Here is a 27,554-nt window from a genome sequence, read left to right on the forward strand (position 1 = left end):
CAGGTCCGGACCACAGGGGATCGGTCCCCTTAGCCTTCGTGCTGCCGGCAACCACAACACCGCGTGAGGGTCCCGAGAGGGTTGACAGACCCCTCCCTGCACGAGCTGACGCTGGCACACCCACTGCCTGAGTCGGCGTCAAACCCGGGTCATGCAGGCCAGGTCCAGCCTGCATTCCCAGGTGCGTGGGTCGATGCCAGGCCTGCGGGTTTGCGCCAGTGAGGGGAGGATCTCCAAAAGGCACCGGGGTCGGCTGCATCGCAGTCGCACCAGAGTTCAGGGGGGCGTACCTTGCTGACGCGCCTCTCGACAGACAGTCCGACGCAGGCCTTCCCCAAAACCCTCCTGAGTTACCGCAGGCTGAGGACCCACTTGGGCTGGGTCGTTCATTGCAGCCGTGAGGATACCAGCATCGCCCACAGTGGTATCCACTGGTTGGGTCGTCGCTGGGTTCGATCCTGCAGTCGATTCGATGGCGACGAGTCGACAATCAATCCCATCCATCCTCTTTGTGATTCCAGCCATCTATCTGTTCGGGCGCAACATATTCTCCTGCACCTTTGTCATCATCTCCATCATGCGCATCATTGGGTCCTCGGTAACGACTTCTTCCCGTTCCTTGCCGCGTGCCGGGTCGTCCCTCGTCTCTTGAGCCATGCGGCTGCTGACGGAGGATGCCTGGGCTCTGATACCAAGTTGATGCAGCCTTCAAAGGGTTGTGATAAGAGCAGTGAAGACACGGCTTGTCGATGCGCACTCGAGTTCCCGCGTAACCTTGATGAAGGCTGGCAGGCACAACTGTGTATAGTCGGATGCTGAACAGGCTTAAAAGCAATAAATCTCACCCAAATGGTGAGTTGAAACTGATTTTATTAAATACTTAATGACTCTGGCAGATTGCTGATAAACAAGTTGAATAAAGAAGGTAAATAACGAACTGTAATGGAAAAAGAACGAATGAAAGGGAAAAGGAAAACAAGGCTGCTGAGAAAAGAAAGAATAAACTGTAGTGATTCTCCAAAGACTGCCTCACGCAGCCCTAAGTCATGCTTTTTAAAGATGGTCACTGGATCCGGATCCGGATCCGGATCCGGATCCGGATCCGGATCCGGATCCGGATCCGGATCCAGATCCGGACCCAGACTCGGACCCGAGAAGGCTTCCATTCGGGACTGGATCGGTGCTGAGCCGGGTCTTCCCTTTTCTGGAGTAGGTGCGCGTTATCTTCCTGCATCGAGTCAACTCACCTGGGGTCGGACCCTGCTGCTGGGTCCGATCGTCCATTCCAACTGGTGGGTCGGGTCCCCTGGCCGTGCCAGGGTCACATGGTACTAGTACTGGTACCGCCTGCCCTGCATCACTCTCAATGAATGGTTCCAAAAACACAATTATTAGGTTGTAGTTCTTCATGGTTTTTCTAGGATGATATGTATCATTGCAATAGTATTTGATATTATCAAGATGCCATGAGTTATTTAATTTACGGGAATCACCCATCATTTACTACATTGAAAAGAAAAAGATACTTTCATATCAATGTTCATTTTTGGTCAGAAGTTCCCTCATGTAAGTTGCATACAGTCACTGGGATTAGCATGGAAAAAACAAATAGAAACACAATTTCATAAGGAATGCAAATTCTTTCTTGCTACACCCACCCACATTCACAGATGCATTCATGCACACAAACATGAAACTGAACAAGTATATCTGTATGTGTGGACGTCTCTCTCTCTCTCTCTATATATATATACATACATACATACACTGTAGTCTTTGTTAGCCTTGGATTCAAGGGTACAATGATGATGGTTAAGCTGTAAACAAAAAGCAATATTTGTCATGCCTATTGGAATAGGTTATTTCATCCATGGAATGCAGTTCTTTCTGTAATTACTGATTGTACATAACCTTTTTTACGTGATTTCTTGGTGGTTCATGTCACTATCTTAGATGATTGTCTCCATTAAGGGATCTGAAACCAGTACCAATTCAATGGAGTAAGATTGAGTATGTGAGAATAGTTCTCTTACATCATTGAATCCAATGTTCAATACTGCTAAGTAATGTAAAATAACCACTAATTGTTGGAAATACATGCTATTATAACCCCCCTTAGATGTACTGTTCTTCAAATTACTTATTGGCATTCTCAGTTAGAAAAAATAAAATAAAAAAACAGTTGAATTTGCAGTAGAAGAATACGTACTACCAGATTGATGTATTTCTTCTAGACTACTTCTAGGACTTGTTCTGAGTATCACTTTAATGATTCCCTTCCTGTGTTGAACATATTGGCTTATTTTTGTTAATTACTTTCCCGGAAAATATTCAAGATGTAGACTTGTACATCATTTTAAGCTTGCTTCACATGTATATGTCGTGCTATGTCACACGGACTCGGCTAGGGGGTTGACGCACCTGCATTGACACTCTTCGACAAGGGTTCGGCTTTAGACACGGCCCAGACTCGGTCAATGAAGAGTCGGACTCGGTCAACGCACCGGGGCCGAGTCTGTCCACGTTTTGGACTAGGTCAACATTGACCGAGTCTAATTTTGTCAATTTTTAGGGCAAAAAAATGATCTTATATATATATATATATATATATATATATATATATATATATATATAGCATGAGTCTCAGACTCTCAAACATAAGCCACAAAATTTGGACCCGCACTTGGGGGAGCCCCCGGACCCCCCTTTCTCCAAGGGCAAAAGTACAATTTGCAAAGTTTGTACAAACACTCATGCTGGTGCCAAACTTTTGAGGACAATATCCACATATATGCACACACTGGATATATTGTTATATATATATATATATATATATATATATATATATATATATATATATATATATATATATATATATATATACATATATATGTAGCCGTGTCCCCCGTGTCCAAAATTTTTGAAATTGCGCCGCACCCACACCCACACCCACACCCACACCCACACCCACACCCACACCCGTACTCGCACCCGCACCCATGTGACATAGATGTCGTGATGAGTTTGTTGCTTAACTTCTCTCTGAAAAAAGGGCACACAGACTTTATTAATATGAGAATTAGCTGTTATTGCCTTGAGTGTTCTTTTGCACTTCTGATATCTTAAGTCCATTACACAGTAGTTTCAGGTGGTCGTATATCTGACAACTGTTTTAAATTCTTCACCTTTCAGAGGGTTTAAACATGCAAATAAACTACCATAGTTCAGCATAGTTTCACTTTCATATTCCTTGTTTCCATCATGTGTCTCCTATGACCACTTACTAGCAAATATTGAGGAAGTATTGCAAATTCTGATAATCTTATGTCTTCAAGCAAAAGCATTGTTGGTCAAAATTATCTGAGATTATTGAATTCGTCATGTGATGTAAACTATTGACTGAAATGTGGGTTCATACAACTTGAATTCCTCTGTCTTACTATGATTCCATTTATTGTTTGTTGAAGAGTCTTGGACCTTGGTACATTGTTTGATGCTTCATCCGGTGCTTAAAAACTCGAGAGTCGACTTGGTGACTCAGCTTTAGTGATGCAAATGGGTTGGATCCAGTATTGGGTTTTTGTGGTTTTTGGCTGTTCTGACTCTATCCAGATCCGGATCTCCCATGTATTTGGCTGTTCTGAATCCGATTCATTTGCATCCCTACTTAGATTGATTTGGCCATTCACCTGGTTAAAAAAGTGAAAGACCATGTTTTCCAAAAGACTTCGCTGAGTCACAAGGTGAGTCAGTGAAGTCAGCTGAGTTTCATATGGTTCAAACGTGATATATATGTGTGTGTACATTATTTATTTATTTATATACGAGTGTATAATGTGTATATTTTACATAATATATCTCTAATACTTATATAATTGAATATTGTATACACACACACACACACGTGTATATATATATATATATATATATATATATATATATATATATATATATATGTAATTACTGCAGATTCTATAAATCTAAAAGTTATCACTGACTCATGAGGCGGCATTGCTGAGTCAATTTCCAACTGATTGGGTTTTAAAAAATTGGCTTCATCCGCTCCACCTATGAAGTAGCTTGAAGTGGTTTATGTATGACACAACATACAGATTACTAATTTTTGCAACTTGCAAAATTGGTATCTTTCAATTGTTTGTCTTTGAAGTGTCAATTATTACTTCATTGTCCATCTTTAAGGGCTTGTTTGGGAGGTAGGCATCAGAAAGATTCGGAGCAAAACAGAGTGCTTTTGAGAATCAAGGGCTTCCAAACTCATTTTTCATTGTTTGGGAGTTGGAGGATACTAAAAAGTTGGCATGCAATTTGAACCTACCAATTCCTTCATTTCTCTTTGTTTTTAATTCATTCCCAAAGAGGCGATATTTTCCAGTTCTCTTTGTGGTGAATGATTCTGTTTCTCTTGAAAACCTTCTGTCAGTTATTTTTTGAAATTTTTACTGAATCAATTCATTCCTTATTTTCCTCACTAATTTCTCAAACAACCTAGACCATGGTTCAAAAACCCAGTGACTTGGGAATAGGCTTGTCCTTTGGTGACTCGTGACTCAGCCGAGTCAACTCGGTGACTCTTCCGGGTTTTGTTAGCTTTTAATTTTATGTAAAAATACTGTATTATTAATCAAATAAATACAAAACAACTACGAAAAGACATGATCACTTCTAAAATTACAAATAAATCAAATAACATCATGCCTAAGTCACAAGTAAGCTACATGAATCTAGTTATTTACTAGTAACAAACCAAAGTATTAAACAACTAAAACACAACACAATTCCCAAATTTAAAGCTTAAACACAAAGTTTCAAGTTTAAGCAAAAAAATTAACAAAATAACAAGGCCAAACTCCACATTGTATGTCAAATAAAAAAATGAAACCCAATAAAGAAAACTAAAATATAAAAAGTAAAAATCGAAAAAGATTTAAGAGTCGTATGTTAATGCTTAAACCTATCCCCACATAGGGAGCCATCTTCCATTTATAGGTATGTTGATGATAATGATGATGACTCGTCACTCTTCAAACCAATCCCCACCACCATGGCTTGTCTGTAGTATGTTGATGATAATGATGATGACTCGTCACTCTTCAAACCAATCCCCACCACCATGTTTTATGTCTGTCTACGAGAGAGAGAGAGAGAGAGAGAGAGAGAGAGAGAGAGAGAGAGAGCTGTACTTGCACCTTGTTGCCACCGGAAAGAGGAGGAAGCGATGGGAGGGTTGAACTTGGGATGAAAAACCAAAAAAAAGTGCAGAAACCCTAATGTTGGGTTTCCTTAACCATTTTAAATTGGCAAGTTAAAAAAAGGTTGACTTTTTGTGTTAATTACAAGTCAGCCAGAACAAGACTTGGCCAAGTCCTTATTGATTCAGTTGACTCACTCGAGTCAGGATGAGTTTGTGCTTAGAACGAGTCTGTCACTTGGGTTGACCCAATAACTGGGCAATCCGGGCTGAGTCAACGAGTTGACCCAGTGAGTTTTCAAACCATGACCTAGACAGTCTAAAAGATTGGTAACTTAGGTTCATGGTTGGCTTTCTCGGTATCGGATCGGTCATTTGCAATTCAGTGACTGGGACAAGTCAACTCGGTGATTCAGACGAGTCAAGTTTTTTTTTTTTAATTTATTAAAAAAATATAAAAAATCATATATTATGGTTTTATACAAAAAGATCAAATAACCTAAGGTCCTAAATCAATCATAAAGGTAGTAAAACAAGTTTTGCTAAATATGATTCATACTTAGTTAATTTTAACATCTAAAATACAATATCATATATTTATTGCATATGCATTCATAATAATGCCAATGATTCAAAAAAATGTTTATTGAGCATTACAATTCAGCTAATCTCAACATCTAATATGTATCATCATAAATTTATGAAGTGAAAACATCATAATTAACTTACTGCATATGCATTGATAATCAAATGTGAACAAATTTTTACTAAACAAAAATTATACAAAAGAAGTAAAACAAATCAACAAATAGATTATATATAAATCAAAATATAGATTTGTGAAATTCATGCAGTTGAAGGTCTCAAGCTGCATTGATAAAAAATGTTCGAGTTTTTGTTACACCCCATTTCATGGAGAATATGGGGGCATTCAAACTGGATCCAATCATGAATAAAGATCTAAACTTAAGCATCTCATGGTTCAAACTTCCCAGGCTTTCATCTTTTTGCAGGCTTTGAGTAATCCTGCCATCGGAAACCAGTTGCCGATGCTGGAAAATAGTGCTGGAGTGGAAGCCGGAGGGGGGATGAACCGCGTGAGAGGGAAACTGGGAAAGAGGGGCTAAAAAACAACAAAAAGGTTTAAGCCATAAGCCTAAAATGCAAGCACATTTCCAATTCATGAATCACTTCACCACAACCCTCATTGACTAAACGTAACACCAACCGCTCACACAAACCAAAAGAAGCTCAGGAAGTTACCTTCACACTGTTTGGGTTTAGTGCTCTTCAGAGCATTGGCCTCATGCACCTTAATCTCATCACCCCCACCACCAGAAGAAGCCTTCTCCGGTTCATGGGCACACGCATCGCTGTTCTCTTTAGGTAACTCCGATGCACTGTTGCGCGTGTCTGCCATCTGCCGCAATATTTGATTGTTGGGCATGAGCAGAATTATGCCCTATTCCTCTATTGTTCCCTTTTCCAGACTTCCCCACCATATTCACTCCTAAGAAAAACAAGCAATCATCGGGAAGGCAGAAACAAGCACAAACAGCTCTCTGAGAACTCTAACCAATATCAAACATCAATAGAAATCTCAAAAATATGCATGAAACCCTAACACTTTCTTTCGTTGAACTCAATAAGTATATATGTTGGGTTTTCAGCTGCAGCACTTATCCAGAAAATTTCTCCCAGTTTTCTAGATAAGTGGTGCACGAAAACCCTCAGAGACAGAGCTACCGTGACAATCATTTCTCAAGCGATGCATGGATACAAAACAAACATGAAACAGCATCTCTGAAAAAAAAACATGGTTCAAGTGAAACAAAAACAAGAAATAGATAGTTTCGATGGTGAGAAGGATTTTGTTCCACCCAAATCGTGAAAAACCAAGAAAGATCAGGATATTTTTCCCAATGGCATTCAGCTAGCAGGTAGATGACGAAAGGAAGAGAGAGAGATTATCGATTCCGATCGAAATTTCAGGAGAAGGAAGAGAGGAATTGCAGGTGTAGATTGTGGAGGGGCCAGGTTTTGTTTATGCTTAGGGCATGAAAAACCGTTCAATTTTTTTTATTCATGACTCAGCCGAGTCATCTGAGTTTGACTCATGAATCGAGTTTCGGGTCATAGAGAGTCACCCATTTTTTTGACTCAGATAGGCCCCAATCCGAGTTGACTCGGCCGAGTCCCTAGTTGACTCTTACGAGAAATCCAACCATGCTTAGGTTCCTTAGTTCCCTCCAAATCATTTATCTTGATTTCTTTCCAGCCCATTTCCACAAATTTCCTTCAAATACTTCCTCCTAAACACATTCTAACAGAAAAAGAACTTCCTTTTTCACATCCCTTAGGGGTGGGCAACGGGCCGGGTGGCCCGAAGGGCCAAGCTGACCTGGCCCGCCATGGGCCGGGTTTGGGTCAACGTTTTAGGCCCGAGCCCATTAGCTACTAGGCTGAAACCCAGCCCATTATATATGTGTGTTGGGTCCGGGTCGGCCCACAGGCTACCGGCCTGGCCTGACGAACCAGAGCTATTTATTAAATTTTAATAATATAATTTTTTAAAAATTAATTAATTACTTTGTAACTTGATAACTATTATTATTTATCTAATTAGTTGCAATAATTTTATGAAAACTAGAAAGATTATTAGTTGGGTACATGGGAACTTGTTACTTATTTATTATTTACCTAATTAGTTGGGTTTGGGCCAGGCCAGGCCTGACCCGCTTCACATTGGCACATTGGGTCAATGGGCTGCTCTTCAAACCCGAGCCCATTAAGAACCGGGCCAAATTTTGACCCGTTAGTAGATTGGCCAGGCCATCTCTGTGCCAGGCCGCACTTAAAGCCCGGCGGGCCGAGATCTAAATGGGCCCGATGCCCACCCCTACCCTAGAGTTACTCTTTCTTAGATTTTAGTGGTTGAGTTTCTTGATGCATGTCCATTCTAGCTTTCTGGTTGGGAACATTTATTTGATTCCATTATTGTCAAACAATTGAAATCAATATTTTCTTATTCCAAACTGGATAAACTTGAAAGACTTTAGAGTGTGTTAAAAAATATTAATGTTTTGCGATTTAGATTTGCATTCAACCTAATTCTGCCAAAGTTAACTGGTAGGGCTTTTACTGTTTAACCTTTCATGAATGCATATATGTACGTAGTGTAGGAATGTAATCAAGTCAAATACTAGATAGGGACTCGTGAGATGTGATGTCATGACTGATATAATATATGAATTGCTGTAAATTTTGTCATTATGATTGTATGGTGGTATTTATTGGTGATCTAGATTTCTGTGACTACCTTAAATTTAGGGATCTTAGTGTTACTTAAAGTGGAGCACATTACACAGACCAAGAGTGTACAAATAACTTTGATCAACCTGTTGATAGTTCAACTATTGTGTAGCTCATCTACAAGTTAATATTGTACTTAAACTCCCTTATTGTCTTTTCTGGTGATGGTGATGGCGATGCGCTCTGGTGAGGAACATGACTTGTAGATACATACATGTATGTATGTATCTGTGCGTTATATCTATATATATCTATGTATTTATGCACATTTGTTCTATATCTGATGCTTAGACATGCCAATGTGATCGACAGTTTCTTATGACTTGTGCATCTGAAATGTTGAATTTTATTAGCTTGGTCATTCAGTAACATTATGACATCTCAAGGTCCCGGGTCTCTTGATCTAGTTGCCTCTGTTTTGGCTGCCTGCACTGACTGAAGTTTACCTAAATAATTGTATTGATTTGTTCTGTTCTTTGTTGCAGAATGTGGTTTCTTTTCATTATATGAACGGTGATACAACTTCTTAACTGATGCATTCTTGTCCTTTTGATTATAGGGTTTTGACAAACAAAGCTGTTGCAGCTAATGATGGGAAGCCTCTTCCTCTTTATCAGAAAGCTCTTTGTGGGCTTACAGCTGGGGCGATTGGTGCATGTTTTGGAAGTCCAGCTGATTTGGCACTCATTCGCATGCAAGCTGATGCTACCTTGCCACTTGCTCAACGTCGAAACTACACAAATGCCTTTCATGCACTGTATCGTATTGTTAGTGATGAAGGTGTTCTGGCCCTTTGGAAGGGAGCAGGTCCCACTGTTGTAAGGGCCATGGCTTTGAATATGGGCATGCTTGCCTCTTATGATCAGAGCGTGGAGTTTTTCAAGGATAACCTTGGGTTTTCAGAAGTTAGCACTGTAATTGGTAGGGGCAAGATCCTATTTACATTAGTAATTTATTTTCTTTCTTATTTCCTTTTCTTGTCAGGCAATCTGAGCCTGAGCAAACCTGTATTAGTAGTTCATTATGGTAATAGTTTCTTACATGATTTTGTATATTGTTCTGGACCTGTAGGTTTGTTCTTCTAGACAAAATCTGAACCAAAAGCTTTCCAAAAAAACTATGTCTAGTCTGAAATCCCAATTGATCAAATGACAGCATTCTGTCTAGCAAAATGACCTCTGTAAGGGTCGACCTGGCATGATAGGTCAAGAAAGAAGGATGAATAGTAAAAAAGAAAGATTAGTTCCATGGCTCAGACATATGGGACAACAGCCCTAGCAATAGAGTCTGCCCCACAGATTTTATGACCAATTTCCTACTCATAAGTTGAGTTCTTTTCCAAAGTTCCCTTTTCTAGATTAAAAAAGGACTCGTGTTTTCTAGGTAAAAGTTGCTTGTCTCTTGCCAAGTTGAATTTATCTTCGGTCTCTCAATTTGGAGTACACTAATTATTTAGCCTAATTAATTTTTTTCTCCTGTCATGATGATTGCATCCCTGAAGAAATAAATGATATTACATGATGATGACTTGACTTTGTGTTGTTGCACAGTTCCAGGTTTTGTGCAACCCTTGATCATTAAACCCAAATGTTGGGGAAATCCTTTATGTCCTGCTGGCATGAAGTATAAGCTGTTGGTTGTTGCACTAGTTAGTGGGAGAGACCATTCAAATCATGTAGAAAGGCTGTATTTTAGTAGATAATGCTTTAAACTTTGATTCTTTAAATAAGAGTGGAGGCTATTTTGATGTCCCTCTTAGTCATGTACTGCCAGTAGATTCTTTGAAAATATATAGCTAGTGAATTATTTTTTTATCTTCTGAGGCTTAGTTAAATATTGTTAATATTTTCCACTGGAAGAGTTCAAATATATGAGCGCCATTGTTGATGGCTAACAGTAGCTATCATGGGATAAATATGTTTTTTTTGTTGTCTCTTGGGGTTGTCTGGTGGATGATGATAAACATGATTTTATTAAAAGGGGAGGGTGGAGGCAGTAAATTATTATATGTTCTTCGATATTTTGATATTGTTCTAGTGATCCTGGATGCTGGAACATTTGCTTTCGATTGTTGGGAACTCTTAACACGTTTAATCACACTTCTTCAAGCTTATATATATGTATGTTTATTTATTTATGGGAAAATGTTGGCTACCCTCGTAGGTTCCAACCCCCCTAGTGAAAAACTAATTTTATTTTTATTTTTTAAAAAGATATTACAATCCAGATTTGAGCTACGTGTTTGGGTTAGTAGAAACCGTCTCTTGGATCATGTTTCTGTGATGAGTATGTCAGATTTTTCCAAGGGTTGAAAAATCAACAGTCTATAATATACTGATTTTTTACTCGAAAATTTGTATTTTTATAACAACCTATAATATGCTGATTTTTTACTCGCAAAATTGTATTTTTACATTGAAAAAATGTGATCCAAGGGTCAATTCTTACTATTTTGACCATGTTGAACACATCCATAGGGGTTAGATTTGATTCATGCGTCCTGCTCCTAAGAGTTTCAACTAGGGATTCTGAACCCACAAGTTGTAGCTAATATCTTTCATATATATATATATATATATGTATATACATATGTATGTGTGTATGTATGTTTAGATAGATAGATAGACAAACAGATGGATATACAGATAGATAAATATATAGATAAATAGGTAGATTGATAGATAGGTACATAGACAAGATATAGATAGATAGTGCACGAATGTGCACTTGGGTCAAATTTTCTTTTTTGCTCAACCTGACCCTGAAGACGCATTTGTAATGAAATGGTAGGCTCCATTAATGCACTTGAATCTACTCAAAAGGAAGTATCTAAAAGATACTTTAGACAAGACCCATAAAAGGGTATAAATGGAAAAGCATACAAATAAATAACACTTTATTTATGAGAGTAAAATGCTTAAAAAGCATTTAGAGGAAATGCACCCCTATTTATACAAGAGTATTAAGGAGAGCTCATAAGGAGCTCTCCCTTTCTAGCTGTTGGAACTTCCAATAGCTAGAATTCTAGTCGTTGGACTAGTTCCAACAGCTAGAAAGTTGGTCAAGTTTCAACTGAATGTTGACCAAACTAGATACCAAAAAAAAAGAAAAATTACAAAAAATTAAAAAGTATAAATACATAAATATATAATAATAATATTATTATATATGTGTTGTTTACATTTTAACACTCCCCCTCAAACTTACGGTACAATGAGCGAAAGTTTGTCTAAGAGGAAGTGAAATCTGGGAGCCGCGAGAGGCTTGGTGAAGAAGTCTGCTAATTGGTATTCTGACGTCACATATGGTAGATCAATGGTTCCATGCAAGTACTCATCTCTCATATAGTGACAATCCATCTCAATGTGTTTGGTGCGCTCATGGAAAGTCTGGTTGCTTGTAATGTAGATTGCACTCTTGTTGTCACAACACATTCATGAAGTCTGTGTTGCTTCGGCTCTCATATCAACGAGCAGTCGTCTGAGCCAAACAACATCTATTGTGGTGGTTGCCATGACTTTATATTCGGCTTCAGTGGAGGAAAGAGAAACCTTCTGCTGCTTCTTGCAGTTCCATGATATTAAAGATTCACCTAAAATTACACAGAAACCAGTGGTTGAATGCCTATTATTAGGATCACCTCTCCCGTCAGCATCAATATAAGCAATTAAATCTAATGATGATGATGCGGACAAAAAGAGTTCTCGTGAGAGAGAACTCTTTAAATATCTAATAGTACGTAAAACCGCTCTCATGTGAATAGAAGTAGGAGCATGTTAAAATTGGCTAGCTGTGTGTACAACATGTGCTATGTCTGGCCAAGTGATGAAGAGATAAGAAAGTGCTCCAACAAGTTGTCTGAACAGAGTGGGATCATCAAGACGCTCTCCATCATCAATTTTCATTTTAAGATTGACCACTTCTGGAGTGTTCACCTTCTTATCATCTGGAATGCCAGACCTGAAAACAATATCAAAAGCAAATTTAGATTGAGATATCAAATATCGACGAGGGGAATAAGCAATTTTTATTCTTAAAAAGTATCTCAATAATCCTAAATCAGACATTTTAAAATGAGTTTTAAGAAGAGTTTTGATATTGGTAACTCCCTGTTTGTCGTCTCCAGTGATGATTATATCATCCACATAAAAAAGAAGGATGATGATACCTGCATGAGATTGCTTAATAAACAAGGCAATGTCAGTCAAACAAGAATGAAATCCAATATCAATCATAACATGACTAGATCTGTCATACCAAGCTTTTGGTGCCTGTTTGAGGTCATAAAGGACCTTCTCAAGACGAAATGTTTTACCCTTAGGAATACTAATACCAGGCGGAGCTTCTATGTAGACTTTTTCAACAAGACTTTCATTTAAGAAAGCATTTTTGACATCCATTTGAAATATAGGCCATTTTTTGATAGAAGCCAAAGCAATTAAAGTTCCAACAGTGGTCATACGGGCCACAGGGGCAAAGGTTTCTTCGTTGTCAATGTCATACTCTTGGACATAACCTTTGGCTACGAGTCGTGCCTTATATCTTTCTAGGGTCCAATCACTTTTGGTTTTGACTTTATAGACCCATCTACAGCCTATAGGTTTCTTTCCGAGAGGATGGTCTTGAATGGACCAAGTGTTGGCCTTCTCTAATGCATCCAATTCTGTTTTCATAACTTCAACCCATTCTTCATGGTTTTTGGCTTAAGAATAGGAAGAAGGTTCAACATAGGATTGGATTAATGCAAAGGCTGCCCTGTATGAGGGTGAAAAAGATTCGTAAGAGATAAATTTTTTGGGAGGTCGAGAAATTCTAGAAGTCCTACGAGGGAGAACTTCAGAAAACCTTTCTAATGCACATGGTGGGTGTTGCTCTTCAACTCTTCGTCTTGAATATTACATACCAACATCCCTACTGGTTTGGTCTTCGCTATCATTTTAAAAAATAATAGGACTTTGATCATTGTCAAAGTTATATTCAAAATCCTCTTCATTGAATTTTGAAGTTAAATCGATTAAAAAAGAATATTCAGTAATATCTTTGGATTTTTCACTTTCAAAAGAACTTTCTTTTTCTAGAAAAGACACATTTCTTGATACATATAATTTGTCATTTTGAAGATCATATCTCCAGTAGCCTTTTTGATTTTCAGCATATCCTAAAAAAGGCACATGAGATTGCACGAGGGGAGATTTTATCATTTTTGTTTGTAAATACAAAACATTTGCAACAAAAAACTCTTAATCTAGAGTAGTCTGGAGCTAAATCATAAAGTTTTTCAATTTGAGATATAGTTTTTAATGAAGAATATGACATTCTATTAATGAGATAGGTGGCAGTTAGAGCGGCTTCAACCCAAAAACCTTTTGGAACTTGACTTGCAATTAGCAAAGCCCGAGTGGTTTCCATAATGTGACGACGCTTGCGTTCAAGAAGACCATTTTGTTGAGGGGTGTGTGGGCATGATCATTGATGAGTAATGCCATATAAATTAAGATAGTTTTTAAATTCTTCAGACATAAATTCTCCCCCTGAATCGGTGCGAAAAATAGAAATATTACTTTGAAATTTGTTTGCGACCATTTTATGAAATATTTGAAAGTGAGCAAAAACTTCAGATTTATGTTTAAGAAAATAAATCCAAGTGTGTATAGAAAAGTCATCAACAAAGATGACATAATACGCGTAACCACCTTTAGAGATAACTGGTGCTGGTCTCCAAACGTCCGAATATATTAACTCAAGAGGTTTTGTAGAGACAAATGTTCTACTAGAAAAAGGTAATCTTTTCATTTTACCAAGAATGCAGTCTTTACAAGCAAAATTTTCAGATTTACAAAATTTTCCCAAACTTGGTAAGTATTGGATTTTTGACATATGAGGATGGCCAAGTCTTTTGTGCCATAATTCTGTTTCTAATTTCTGAACATTTAAACAAAATACATTCTTTGGTAGTTCCAAAAAGTCCATGTAATAGAGTCCTTCTCTATGTCCTTCCCCAATTAGCTTCTCTCACTGGCGATCCTGTATCCAGCAACCATCAAAAGAGAAGGTTATATTACATCCATAATCAGAAATTTGTGAAACATATAAAATGTTCAAATTTAATTTTGGGATATATCTAACTTTTGAAATACAAAAAGTTTTAGATTTTTGAAAACTTTCAAAACATCCTATTCCTCCTTTTATTTCAAGAGATGGTCCATCTGATGTAAAGACTTTTGATATACTTGAGTTATTTTTAAGACATTCGGATAAACATTTAGCATTTGGGGTCATATGAAATGAACACCAGAATCTAACAGTTAAGGGAAGTTACCTGGGCCGGATATAGATGCAACTGCCGCTCCAGTTGAGGCTTCAGTTGAAGAGGACACCCCTTTGAGAAGAGGTTGAAGAATCTCCATCAATTGAGCCATGGAAACAGGTGCATCTTGATCTTTTGGCTCGGTTTCAACCAGAGTTACCAGTCGAGGAAGCGGGAAGTGAGGCACTTTCAAAAATTTAGGAAGCGGGGAAGCGTGGGACCACTTAGAAGAAAATTCTGAACCGTCTCGAAAGCGACCTAGGAAGCGAACCGGAAGGGACCTAGGAAGCGAACCGGAAGCGAAAAATGGAAAAAATGGGGAAGCGAGGGGGAAGCATGCTTCCCATAAAAGGGAAGCGCGCTTCCCAAAAAAGGAGGACGCTTCTCCTCACGCTTCGGAAGCGCGACGTTTCGCGCTTTCGAAGCGCGCTTCCCCTTTTGCTTAGGCGCTTCCGATAACTCTGGTTTCAACAGATGCAATCCTCTTTTCGTCTCTCCTTTTTAGCTTCGGACATTGAGGCCTATAGTGCCTCGGTTCATGACAGTGGTGACAAATAACTTTTCTTTTGTCAAAGTCACCACTCTGTCTCCCAAAATGAGTCGGTCTATAAGTGCGAGTATGATTCCCTGGTCTAGACACAGCTAGAACTGAATCATCATCAACTTTTGGATTACTCTTTCTAAGATGATTTTCCTCCATAGTTAATTCTTCAATAGTATCCAGAATAGTAGGGATTTTACCACGATAAAGTAGAGCCGATTTGGTGGATTCAAATTCCGGCCTTAATCCATTCACAAATTGGTAAAAGTGTTCCATATCAAGTTGTTTTTGACGAAGCTCAATATCTTCAAGGCAATGCCATTTTGCCTCTAGAATAGCCAACTCTTCTCAAAGTTTAGACAACTCATTATAATATTCACGAATAGTTGTCATTTTGAGTTAATGTTCGAACTTTTTCTTTAAGATTGCACACATGGGCAATATCTTTAAGGGAATACATATTTTTGAGGTATTCTCATGCCTTATCGGCATGTTCAAATTTAGCGAGGCTAGAACATTTTTAATGTCTATGCTATTAATAAGCCATGACATTATATTTGCATGCCCCATCCTCCACTCTTTCCATTTCTTTTCATAAGAGGCTAGAGCCTTAGTCTTCTCCTCTTCCGTTAGAGGGACTTCTTTATCACCCTCTTTTTTTGTGAGAGATAGTTTAGGTTCCGAATCGGAACCATCCACTATTCCCCATAAGCCTCTTCCTCATAAGTGATGCTTCACAATTGAAGCCCACATCACATAATTAGTATCATTTAACTTCATGGGTATGATGGTGACCTTATCATGGTCATCCATCATTTACAAGGGTGTGAAGAAGATAGTAAGGAGAAGAAGAAAACAAAAGGAAAATAGAGAAATAGGGAGAAAGGGATACAATACAATGTTGTTGCTAAGTCCTTTTCTCCAAATGGATCCTCTTGTAGTCGATAGAAGAGTGATAAAACACTCTTTTGGCAAGTGACGAAACACTCATTTGCAAGTGACAAAACACTTTTTGTAAGAACAAGGTAATAACACACCTTTACACAAGAGGCACAGAAATTGAGGCAGAAGTTTTTCAAGATCTAAGAGTTCCGTAGCTCTGATACCATGTAATGAAATGGTAGGCTCCACGAATACACTTGAATCTACTCAAAAGAAAGTATCTAAAAGATACTTTAGACAAGACACATAAAAGGGTATAAATGGAAAAGCATAAAAATAAATAACACTTTATGAGAGCAAAATGCTTAAAAAGCATTTAGAGGAATGATTTACACAAGGGGATGCACCCTTATTTATACAAGAGTATTAAGGAGAGCTCATAAGTAGCTCTCCCTTTCTAGCTGTTGGAACTTCCAACAGCTAGAATTCTAGCAGTTGGACTAGTTTCAACAGCTAGAAAGTTGGTCAAGTTTCAACTGGAACTTGACCAAACTAGATGTATCTAGTTCTAATAGAACTAGATACCAAAAACAAAAAGAAAAATTACAAAAAATTAAAAAGTATAAATACAAAAATATATATTAATAATATTATAATAATATAATAATAATATTATTATATATGTGTTGTTTACATTTTTAACAGCATTCAGCATGGATTGTTTGCTAGGTAGCACACCGTGGATCATGTTTTTGAATTAAAAATTTGAATTTTGAAACACAATATTTTGCCACAGTTTGGGCAGTTGATTTTGTAGCCTTTGAAATTCCTTCTTACACATCACAATCACATGATCCAAATTTACTTTTGCTAAAAAAACATGTTATATATATATATATATATATATATATTGGCTACCAAGGAAGGTAAGGAACTAATGAGTAGAAATCACTTTTTTTCTTAAAAAATTTCCAATTTTTTGTAGATCAAATGTTACGGATGTGATCTACATGGTTTGTTTAGTGCTAAACTTGTTCTGAATCATGTGATTATGACAAGTAATTACGTTTTTGAAGGGGTCTAAGATCAACGGCCCACAATGTGCCAAAATTTCATAACTCAAAAGATCACATTTTTACATCAGAAAAGCATGATCCAAGGCTTGATCCTTAGCAAACAACCATGCTGAACATAGATGTGGTTAGATTGAATTCATACAACTTGCAACTATGATTTCTAGCTCATCAGTTTCTTACCTTCATTAATAGCAAATATTTTTTCACACACACACACACACATATATACATATATATGTATATATATCCCTCATGGGTTCCAAATCCCCTAGCTGGAACTCACAGGGGCAGGTCACATTGTCCAAATCTGACCCCATGGATATGTTCAGCATGGACAAAATAGTAGGAAATAACCTTTGGTTCATATTTTTTTCAATGTAAAATACAATTTTTTAAGAGTGAAAAAGTGACACATTATTGTCTGTTGATTTTTAACCCGCAGAAAATCCAAACATGTGAAAACATGATCCAAGTGCCAGTCCTATTCAACTAAACATTTAGTCCACATGTGGAAGGTCAAATGTTAAAAAAAATTAATTAGAGCTTCACAGTTCTTGCTTATGGGTTTGGTACCCACCAGTGTAGCCAATATTATCCCTATTTATATGCACTTTTTCTTCACTTTTTAAGACTGCATCAATTTGTTTTTACTCCATGAAAAACAGTGTCTTTAGCTGCTGCTTCGATGAGTATGAAAGTCAAACTTCTCTTTTTTCTGTGTTGCAGGGGCAAGTGCTGTCTCTGGTTTTTTCGCATCTGCTTGCAGTCTGCCTTTTGACTATGTGAAAACTCAAATACAGAAAATGCAGCCAGATGCTACTGGGAGGTACCCATATACTGGTTCTTTTGATTGTGCAGTGAAGACACTGAAGTCTGGGGGTCCTTTCAAGTTTTACACTGGGTTCCCTGTTTACTGTGTTCGAATTGCACCACATGTCATGGTATGCTGCACCGGAAACAGTTGTTTTTCTCTCTCTTTGTGCTTGACTCGTATTTACAAGGATATTAATGAGCATGACTCATTAGTTATTTGGTTTGACATTGCAGATGACATGGATATTTTTGAACCAAATCCAGAAAATTGAGAAGTCTGTTGGGTTGTAAGGTTGTCTTTTTCTATTTGCTCTCTTACCAATTCTTGTTCCTCCAATTTGGGGATTCTTCAGTTTAAAGTTTGTTTTATTTACCGTTGCCATTAGCGGTGCCCAGGTTTTCTCTTCTCTGTGGCACTGAACTTCGTCGGAGCGTACGACTAACCAGATGTCTGTAATAAAACTCGAGTAAACATTGCTGGTCAATACACTTAGCTTTTTTGTAATAGGATTGAGAAGAGATCTTGAATAAGTTTCCAAGCATGAAGAGCGGCAGTGTAATGGTAGGTCGTTGGTTTTCTGTCCTAATCGTTTGCTGTATCTGTTTTCTGTGGTTACCTTGATTTCAAACTTTTTATTTGGTGTAATAAGCTTCTCCTTATTGATTGCTAGGTTTTGTTGTGGAAATTTCTTTATTATTGTTATGTTTTTGGTGTAGTTAAGAATGAGGCTGGCAATTCCTGGCAAGATCACTTGATCTTTGCATGCTTTGTTTTCTTACACTTTTTAAAAACAGTACTGTAAGAAAATATGTGAAACAAAAAAGAAATAGGGGGAAATTTTAAAAAACGTGCCTAGATATTAGCGGAAATCAAAACCAAATCTAACATGTTGGAAATTGTTAAATACACCAACTTTTTCATGGTTAATTAAAAAACCCAGAGTTTACTTCCATCATAGTTAATGTTTAATGTCTGATGCAATTACCAGGTTACTGTCAAAAAACTGTTTTCAGAAAAAAACATGTAAGTTCAAGGTTAAAATCGTAACTTAAGTATCAAAATTCAGCTTGGGGACAACCCTGACAACGCTAAAAACATAGTTCTCATTAACAGACCATATGTGTTGGGTGTATTTTAACGATTTCAAAAGCTTAGTTGTGTTTTTCATTATTGCTAACAGTTTGGTTGTGTTTTTTGAAAATTTGCAAGAAAAAAATATCAGACACTTGGTCAATGGCCCTTAAGGGCAAGTGTCATTCTTTCACTGCTGAAACTATTATTCTGTTGAAGTGTCAGAAATAATCGAGTAGAATTGGTGGCGATAACAGTACAGTGAAAGTTATTACTTAAAAAACGGACAATTCTGCCTCGAGATCCTAACCTGACTTATGTAAATGCTGTGGGTGTGACGCCCATAGTTACCTGGAACTTTCTTGCTCTTGTGAAAGTTTGTTTTGGCAGCGGGAAATTCCTTGCTTTTTGAAATATAGGAAACTCTATTCCTTTTAGTGGAATATTCCATTCCTTTCAGTTTTTCCAAATCAATTCTCTTTCACTTGTTTTAACGTTTTTCTCTGTTGTCACTTTCTACTTGCTTTGGTTCACTTTTTATGGTTTTTATATTAAAAATATTAAAAAAACATCCATGTTGGTTTTATGCCATTTTATACTTGCGTTCATGTAATTTCTTTGTTTCTACCTGCACCTCATATTGCTTTCTATGTGTTTCTTTTTCATATTTCATGCGCTTGGGTAACCGCTTCATACTATTTTTTAACACTTGTTTCTCTGCTTTTGCTTCGTGAATCGGTAACTATGATCCTTCAGTTTTTATACTCTGCATCCTTTGCAAGTGGTGTGGAGTGGTTCACCCTCGTCACTGCGGCTCTCTGCCTGTTTTTTGGTAGGTTTAAGATGGCAAGATTATGTGTAAATTGGTAAGCTGGGATGTTTATACAATTTATTCTGTTGGTTAGGTCTTATTGATTGAAAGTAGGAAATTACTTTGTCGCACCTCCACGAGTTTGAATCTCTAGTCTGATGTGGGGAGTATCTTGGTCAGGCTTAGAAAAGCAGGGGTTCAAAATAGCTGATCTGTTTAGCTCACTTACCTTCTATTCAATTCTATGTGAACGTACACAAAATCCATTAATCCCAAGTGTATTATGTAAACGTATAGGAAATACATTAATCCAACTGTAATGGATTGAACACAAGAAAAGACCATAGGTGGATTCAAAGAGAATGCCCGTTTTTCTTTTCCTTCAACAGTCTATCAAAGCAGAGCTGTGGATTCCAGTCTTGAAAGTTTTGTCAAGTTCAGTTATTTTCAAGCTGACATGGAGCGGTTATCACTTGCTTGACTGACCTTTCAATGCTAATGTGTTTAATGAGCAAGCAGGAGTTTCCTCTGACTGCGAGCGGCTTGACATCTTATCTTAGACCCTTGATGCTAATATTAGCATCATACCGACTTAAAATGGTAAAATGCTCAATCAAGGGAGTTTTTAAAGAGAAAATTATCTTTTAAGTTAATTTTACTTTTTAAACTAAAAATATGAAAATGTTGTTTGTTACTTTTTGAAAATTTATGTTTGACTTTGTTTTTTGGAAAATGACCTTACTGTATGTGTAATTTGACCCAATTTTTTAAAAACCTTATGATTTTTTATATTCTCCTGATGTCTAAAATCAGATATTTGACATTGTTAGGACATTTTTATTTTTAGCAACTACGAATTTAGGCATTTTTGCGATAAACTTGCATCGCTAATCGAATATGTCCAACACCTACTTAAATCCAGAATCACATGTTTTTTTTATGTGAATTTAGACTTCATGAACTTGCATAAATTAATTTGCGAACTCGATGAAATTGAAAACCACCAAAATTGTAAATATCATATTCTCTCATATATTTCATGAAATCGCAAAATTATACGTGCGAAACTCTAAATTCGCAAATACCATAATTTTTTTGCATATACTTCAAATTGCATAAATTTATGTGTGAAATTGCACTTATCACTAAATTCACAAATATTTTACTTATTTGTATATACCACATGATATCACATAAATTTATAACACTTTTATTTTGTGAAACTCCACTAAATTCATAAATATCTTATTCACATGTACTATTCATTCTCGCATAACGTAATTTGCGAATTGCCTTATATCACAAATATTGTACTTAACCATTTGCGAAATCATGACACATGTGATATTGCTTATTTGTTGTAAAATATTTTTTCGAATCATATATAAACCTGCTGTGGTCCCCAATATGATATTTTCGCATAATCTAGGGTTTTTTTTGTCTTTTGTCCCAAACCTTCTTCCCTTTCGGTAACTATTTTTGGCAACTATTCTTAACAACTAGTCATCAAAGGCATTTCATCGTTGATAAACCATCAACAACCTATTTTTCCTATAAGCACAATATGCCCTTTTGTTCAATGACTCAATCAAATACTTCCATTTTGTTTAATGGCTGAATCAAACACTATTTTTGTTTTGCTTAATGGCTGAATCAAACACTATTCTATTTTGTTTAACTGTTGAATGAATGAAATAATGTTCACTTTTGTTTATTTTTTTTCTAAATGCTTTTTGAAATGCAAATATGTTTGTTTTTTGCGATGCTTGTTCATTGTTTCCTGTATTGTTATTGTAAGAAAATTTGAATCTGTTTATTAATACAATATGATCAATAAGAAGAAGACTGTTTTGAAGGAAACCACACCCATATTATCTGAAATTTCTCAAGTATAATAACAAATGCCGACAAAGAAGTATGAATTGGGTCTCTTGGTAATTTGGAAGCATGACTTAGTATGCATAAGTGGATAGAGAGAGAGAGCCATATCTATTTCAAAAAATGTGGGTATTCGACGTTTTCCATAAAAAATGCACCATCAATAATCACATACAATTGCGTTCAAGCAATGACCTACGAATTCCAAAGTACCCCGTATCTAAGGCAGAATGTGCAAAAAAGTTAAGCAGTTTATAGGCATATTTTTGTCTTTCATCCTGGAAGCATCTAACGAGGGAGAGGGTGACCCATTGAATGACTATGAGGTTGTTGCTAACCTCGATGCTAGGATAAATGAAGCTTGAGATATGGCCACCTGCAATGGCAGTGGTGAGAGGACAAAGGAAGTACCAAACCAAGGGGCTAAGGTTAATGTGACTCTTATCATAAATTAGATGTGAGGGTCATGTAGCTGGGTTGGATACGAATACCGCTCAAGAGTCTGATGCTGCTCTTCATGCACAGGAGGAAATGCATGCTCCAACGAAGAGGTCGTAGCGGGAAAGAAGGTTTGGTGCTCGTGGATATGTAAAAATTTATTTCAATTGACTAATTTTATTAATTATATATATATATATATATAATACTACTATACGTGAATGCAATTGATTAGTTTGTCATGTATGTGTGCAAAATATAAAAATTTATTACAATTGATTGATTAAATTGATATATATATATATATATATATATATATTGCTACTAGACATGAATGCAATTGATTAGTTTGTTACATGTGTGTAAAATATAAAAATTTATTGCAATTAATTGATTTTATTATATATGTGATATAGGACGTTGTTTCCATCACTTGAGGATTGATGAATAATATATCATGCCTTTACCCTTAAATGCTTGATATATTTTCTTTAAGTTTGAGTTTCAATTGCTTTACTAGACTTTAGCAAGTCTGACTTCATTTTATGGGGGACAGATAATGCAGGTAAAATATGATGAGTAGTTGGAGTGAAGGACTGATCGAGTTGCATCTTTAAGGGTCCTCTCTTACCTTGCGATCTTGGTAGACATGATCTTTTTTTCTTAAGTACTTGACCATGTAGAGATTGAACTATTCTTTTTATACTTTCGATCTTGGATATTTATTTATTCTCACAAAGTGTGATTTGTGATCCATTTTTGACATTTACCATTTCTTTTTATCATCTGTCAATGCAATATGCTACACGTGTTCTGTGTTTATCATTTGGAAAATTGGAATTATTGTTGAATGAGCAAGTTTTCAGTGGGATGTATGATTTTGCGATGACTGCAATACGTTCCAATGTCATCAAACTCCAAGCGGTATACTTGGCTGAATAGAACCAAAATTATTTTATTCTTCGACTGTCATTGCAGAGTATACTTGTTGCCTTATGATGTCTTTCTTGATTCATGTTAGAGCTCTTCCATAGTTCCCATTGGCAGTAAGTTCTATACTATCTATTGCGCGATTTGAGTCTTGGCGGTGGCAATCTTATGTATGTTTTTGTTTTTACCTTGTTTGTTTTCTTTTTGGGTCTTACCTTGATTGTTGTTGCAGTTGTAGCATCCCTTTGGGTTACCATCCTAGTGATTATTTGTCACATGTAATAACAGCACCATTGACAACTAAATATAATAAAAATAGTAATAATAATAATAATAATAATAATAATAATAATAATACATAAGATTGGCTTTATAATTAATTTTATTAGATCCAGTCATAAGTTGCATCATGTGGTTATCCTTTGGGATTGTCTATTTTTCACGTGTTCGATGATAAAAACTAGCTTTTGGCTCATAGCTGGTCTTGTTTTTGCACCACATCTCTCTGCTGGGTCATTCAGACTCGTAGCAAATCGTGAATCAAGGAAAACTAATTTGGTCATATGATCCAAATGAAGTATATATGAATCTTTCCATGCATTTTAGTTGATTCTGCCCTTTATGATGTTTAATGCAGAGCCACCTGGTCCGCTAATGGACCTGACTATTGCCTGTGGGCCTAGTTGGGCCAGGCCGGACTGGGAATATATATTCATATACATGTATAGAGATTCACACACATTCAAGCTAGGCCGTTCGGGCCAGGCTGGCCAGAAGCCTGGTTCGGGCTGGGTTGGGTTCCAAAACGAAGCCCCAATCCTGGCCCTTGCCAAGCTGGGCCTGGTCAGCCCGTGGGCATACCGGGCCATTGTCAACCCCTAGTGTTTACCAAGTTTATGCTGCTGCCTTAGCTTTCGAGTTTCAACTGTAGAATGTTTATGTTAACCGATTAGGTGGTTTAAACACACAGATGATGACGTCACAGCATAGAATGCCCAGAAATTGGATTATGGGACTTGGTGGACGGTAGGTCATCCTGACCCTTGGCCAGAAATCCCTACTGTGCTGCTCTTTGCGTGTATGAAAAAAAAAGAAGGTTGATTTTGTTTTGGCGTTGAAGGCTCGCTGTTTGCTTCACGGTTGTCAGTTTTTCTACTTCGAGCTATGGCTGTGGACTGAAAACTTGGGTAGTATACATATAGGTCCCTAACATATAATGAATTACATTTAGCTGCATCAGGTTTCAAATATTTAAAGAAAACCCCTCACCTTTTCAAAAATTGTTCATTTGTCTGCCTGTGTTACTTTTACTGTCATATAGGTACAATGACAATGGTCAAACTGTAAACAAAGTTCTGGACGAGCCTGATTCATAGTTTTTGCCCTTTCAGAAGGGGGGTCCGAAGGTTCCCCCCGACGGGGCTCCAGCGAGGGCCACCCTTGGTGGGGGGTTATAGGGAGGCAGCACCCCCCTCGCCCCCCCTCAAGATTTTTTTTTCTTCGGCTTATGTTTGGGACCTGATTTCTTATCGATCAGACCCGATTTGGTTAGGATTAAGATTGTCGCCCTTGCCTTGTAAAAATTCTCTCTTTTCTTTTCCTCTTGTAACAGTCGAGAAAGGGTAATAAGATTTCTCTCTGGGCGGCCATAGTTTTTTACTCACTCTCGGATTTGAAAAGAGGTTTTTCCACATAAATATGTGTGTTCTTCCTGTGTTTTGTTTGATCATTCTTGTTCATTGTTTCCTTTGGTTGTTTTTTGCTTGCGGTTTTCCTAACAATATTTGTCATGCCTATTTGAATAGGTTATTTCATCCATGGAACGTAGTTCTTTCTGTAATTACTGATTGTACATAACCTTTTTTACGTGATTTCTTGCTGGTTCATGTCACTATCTTAGATGTGTGTCTCCATTAAGGGATCTGAAACCAGTACCAATTCAATGGAGTAAGATTGAGTATGTGAGAATAGTTCTCTTACATCATTGAATATGTTAAATACTGCTATATAATGTAAAATAACCACTAATTGTTGGAAATACATGCTATTATAACCCCCCTTGGATGTACTGTTCTTCAAATTACTTATTGACATTCTTAGTTAGAAAAAAACAAAAAACATAGTTGAATTTGCAGGAGAAGAATACCTACTACCAGATTGATGTATTTCTTCTAGACTACTTCTAGGACTTGTTCTGAGTATCACTTTAATGATTCCCTTCCAGTGTTGACCGTATTGACTTATTTTTGTTAATTACTTTCTCAAAAAATATTCAAGATGTAGACTTATACATCATTTTAAGCTTGCTTCATATGTATATGTCGTGCTATGTCACATGGACTCTCCTAAGGGGTCGACGCACCAGCATTGACATGCCCCAACACGGGTGCGGCTTCGTACATGGGTGAGACTCATTCAACAAAGAGTCGGACTCGATCAACACATCGGAGCCGAGTTTGTTTACGTTTTGGACTCGGTCAACATTGACCCAATCTATTTTTATCCATTTTATGGCAAAAAAATGATCTTTTTATATATATTTTTTAAAATATATATATATCATGACTCTCAAACATAAGCCACAGGAAAAAAAAATTTTGGGGGTGCTGCCCCCTACCCCCCTCCCGAGCCCCAGCGGGACCCACATCGGGGGAAGCCTCGAGACCTCCCTTTCTGCAAGGGCAAAAGTATAATTTGCAAAGTTTATAAAAAACACTCATGTTAGTGCTAAATTTTAGAAGACAATATTCACATATATGCCCAAACTGGATATATAGTTAAATCTTCTTTTTGCATTTTTTAAAAGCCCAGTACTAGCCGAGCCCTGACTGCAGCAAATTGTTTGATTTGTCCAAATAGTTTTTTATTAATAATTGTAACCATTTTTTATTTTATCCCAAAAGAAACTTTTTTTGGGGCGCTGCCCCTGGACCCCAGACTATCACACCAATTTTTTTTTAAAGATTGGTACTGCCAATCAGTGAAGTTGGCTTACTAATAAGTGTGGGTCCTAATCATAGATTAATCCTTGGTTATTCTTCACAGTACAAGAATAACAAAACGGAGACATTACTTGGAGCATCCTGTGAGTTATTGGTCTCCGCTTCTTAGCGCTCAAATATTAAAATGGGTGTCTTTTTTGTCATGAAAAGACAACCGATTTATATAATTTTGTACAAGTCATAAAGATGCAGTTTTGGTATTTATATTAATGATGTGATTGGGGTGATTAGTAGATTTGTATTTTTGAGGAAACATCTTAGTGATCTTCCTCTCCCTCGTGCTGATGCTACCTATCCTTTGTCGCAATCTGAGCAAGCAGCTCCGGCATGAGCTCATTTTATCTGTCTGATGTTCTTTTCTTTTGTGCTTTCTTTACTTGTTTTGGCTTTTGCTCTTGTTCAGTTCATGGGTTCAACATTTTGTTGATCTTCATGAGTGATAATGTTGAATTACTTTCGTCTCTCTCTCTCTGGACCAGCAACACTCATCCAAAACAACCCTAAGATGCAACAAGCATACCTCAAAACCAACCAATTCCATCTCCCCTCTTCCCCATCTCAATAATCTGCAAAACAATAAAAAAATATCCAAAAATTAGTTACTAAAAGCAAAAAGTAAAAAAGAAAAAGTAAAATAAAGCCAAACACCAAATCTTTTTTTTCTTTTAGGTAATTAAGCTGGGGTTAAGCAGACCAAGCTCACTGATCCCACTCACCATCGTGCTTCGTCGTCAAGGATCTGATGAACCAAATGCACACGAACATGACACTCACCAGAATCCAAATATGATTAGTTCGTAGCTAAATCTGGATCTGATTAATAATTGGATTCAGGTTTTGTATTAAGCTTTGCATTCAAACCCAAAAATTTGACTAAAACCCGATTAAGTGTAAATATCAGGTTTTAAGTTAGTTGAATCTGGATCTGATTAATAATTGGATTTAGGTTTTGTATTAAGTTTTGCATTCAAACCCAAAATTCGACTAAAACCCGATTATGTGTAAATATCAGGTTTTAAGTTAGTTGGATCTGGGTCCCTCCACCGGCAGAAAAGACATATTTGTAAGAGCCGAGATCTCATAAAGGAGCTACAGTTGAGTTGAGTCAGTGCTGGTTTATTTATTTATTTATTCTGTATGGGATTTAGATTCATTCCTGATGGACTCGGGTGTATGACAAAATTATGGCGATAGTGCTCCCGACCTGATTCGGAACCAGATTCACTTAAGCCCGATCCATTGCCACCTCCGTTTATAAATAGCCCATCAAAGGGATCCCGACC

The 27,554-nt window shown here is 37.1% G+C and overlaps 1 protein-coding gene across 2 annotated transcripts in view; it reads left to right on the forward strand.

The window, feature by feature from the left end:
- LOC149820316 (mitochondrial dicarboxylate/tricarboxylate transporter DTC-like) overlaps positions 1-18,826 on the forward strand; it is a 35,143-nt gene extending 16,317 nt beyond the window's left edge. Inside the window, exons 4-7 of one of the 2 annotated variants that reach the window (XM_089983791.1) lie at positions 9,081-9,442; positions 18,054-18,268; positions 18,375-18,432; positions 18,537-18,826. In XM_089983791.1, the coding sequence (XP_089839917.1) occupies positions 9,081-9,442; positions 18,054-18,268; positions 18,375-18,431 (634 nt within the window). In that variant the 3' untranslated portion in view covers position 18,432; positions 18,537-18,826. Of the gene's footprint in view, positions 1-9,080; positions 9,443-18,053; positions 18,269-18,374 lie in introns of both variants that reach the window. The other variant, XM_089983790.1, reaches the window with a different exon arrangement.
- The last annotated feature ends 8,728 nt before the right edge of the window (positions 18,827-27,554 follow it).

Source organism: Nuphar pumila, chromosome 12 (assembly GCF_984573655.1).
Source record: "Nuphar pumila chromosome 12, dmNupPumi1.hap1.1, whole genome shotgun sequence".
Taxonomy (NCBI): domain Eukaryota; kingdom Viridiplantae; phylum Streptophyta; class Magnoliopsida; order Nymphaeales; family Nymphaeaceae; genus Nuphar; species Nuphar pumila.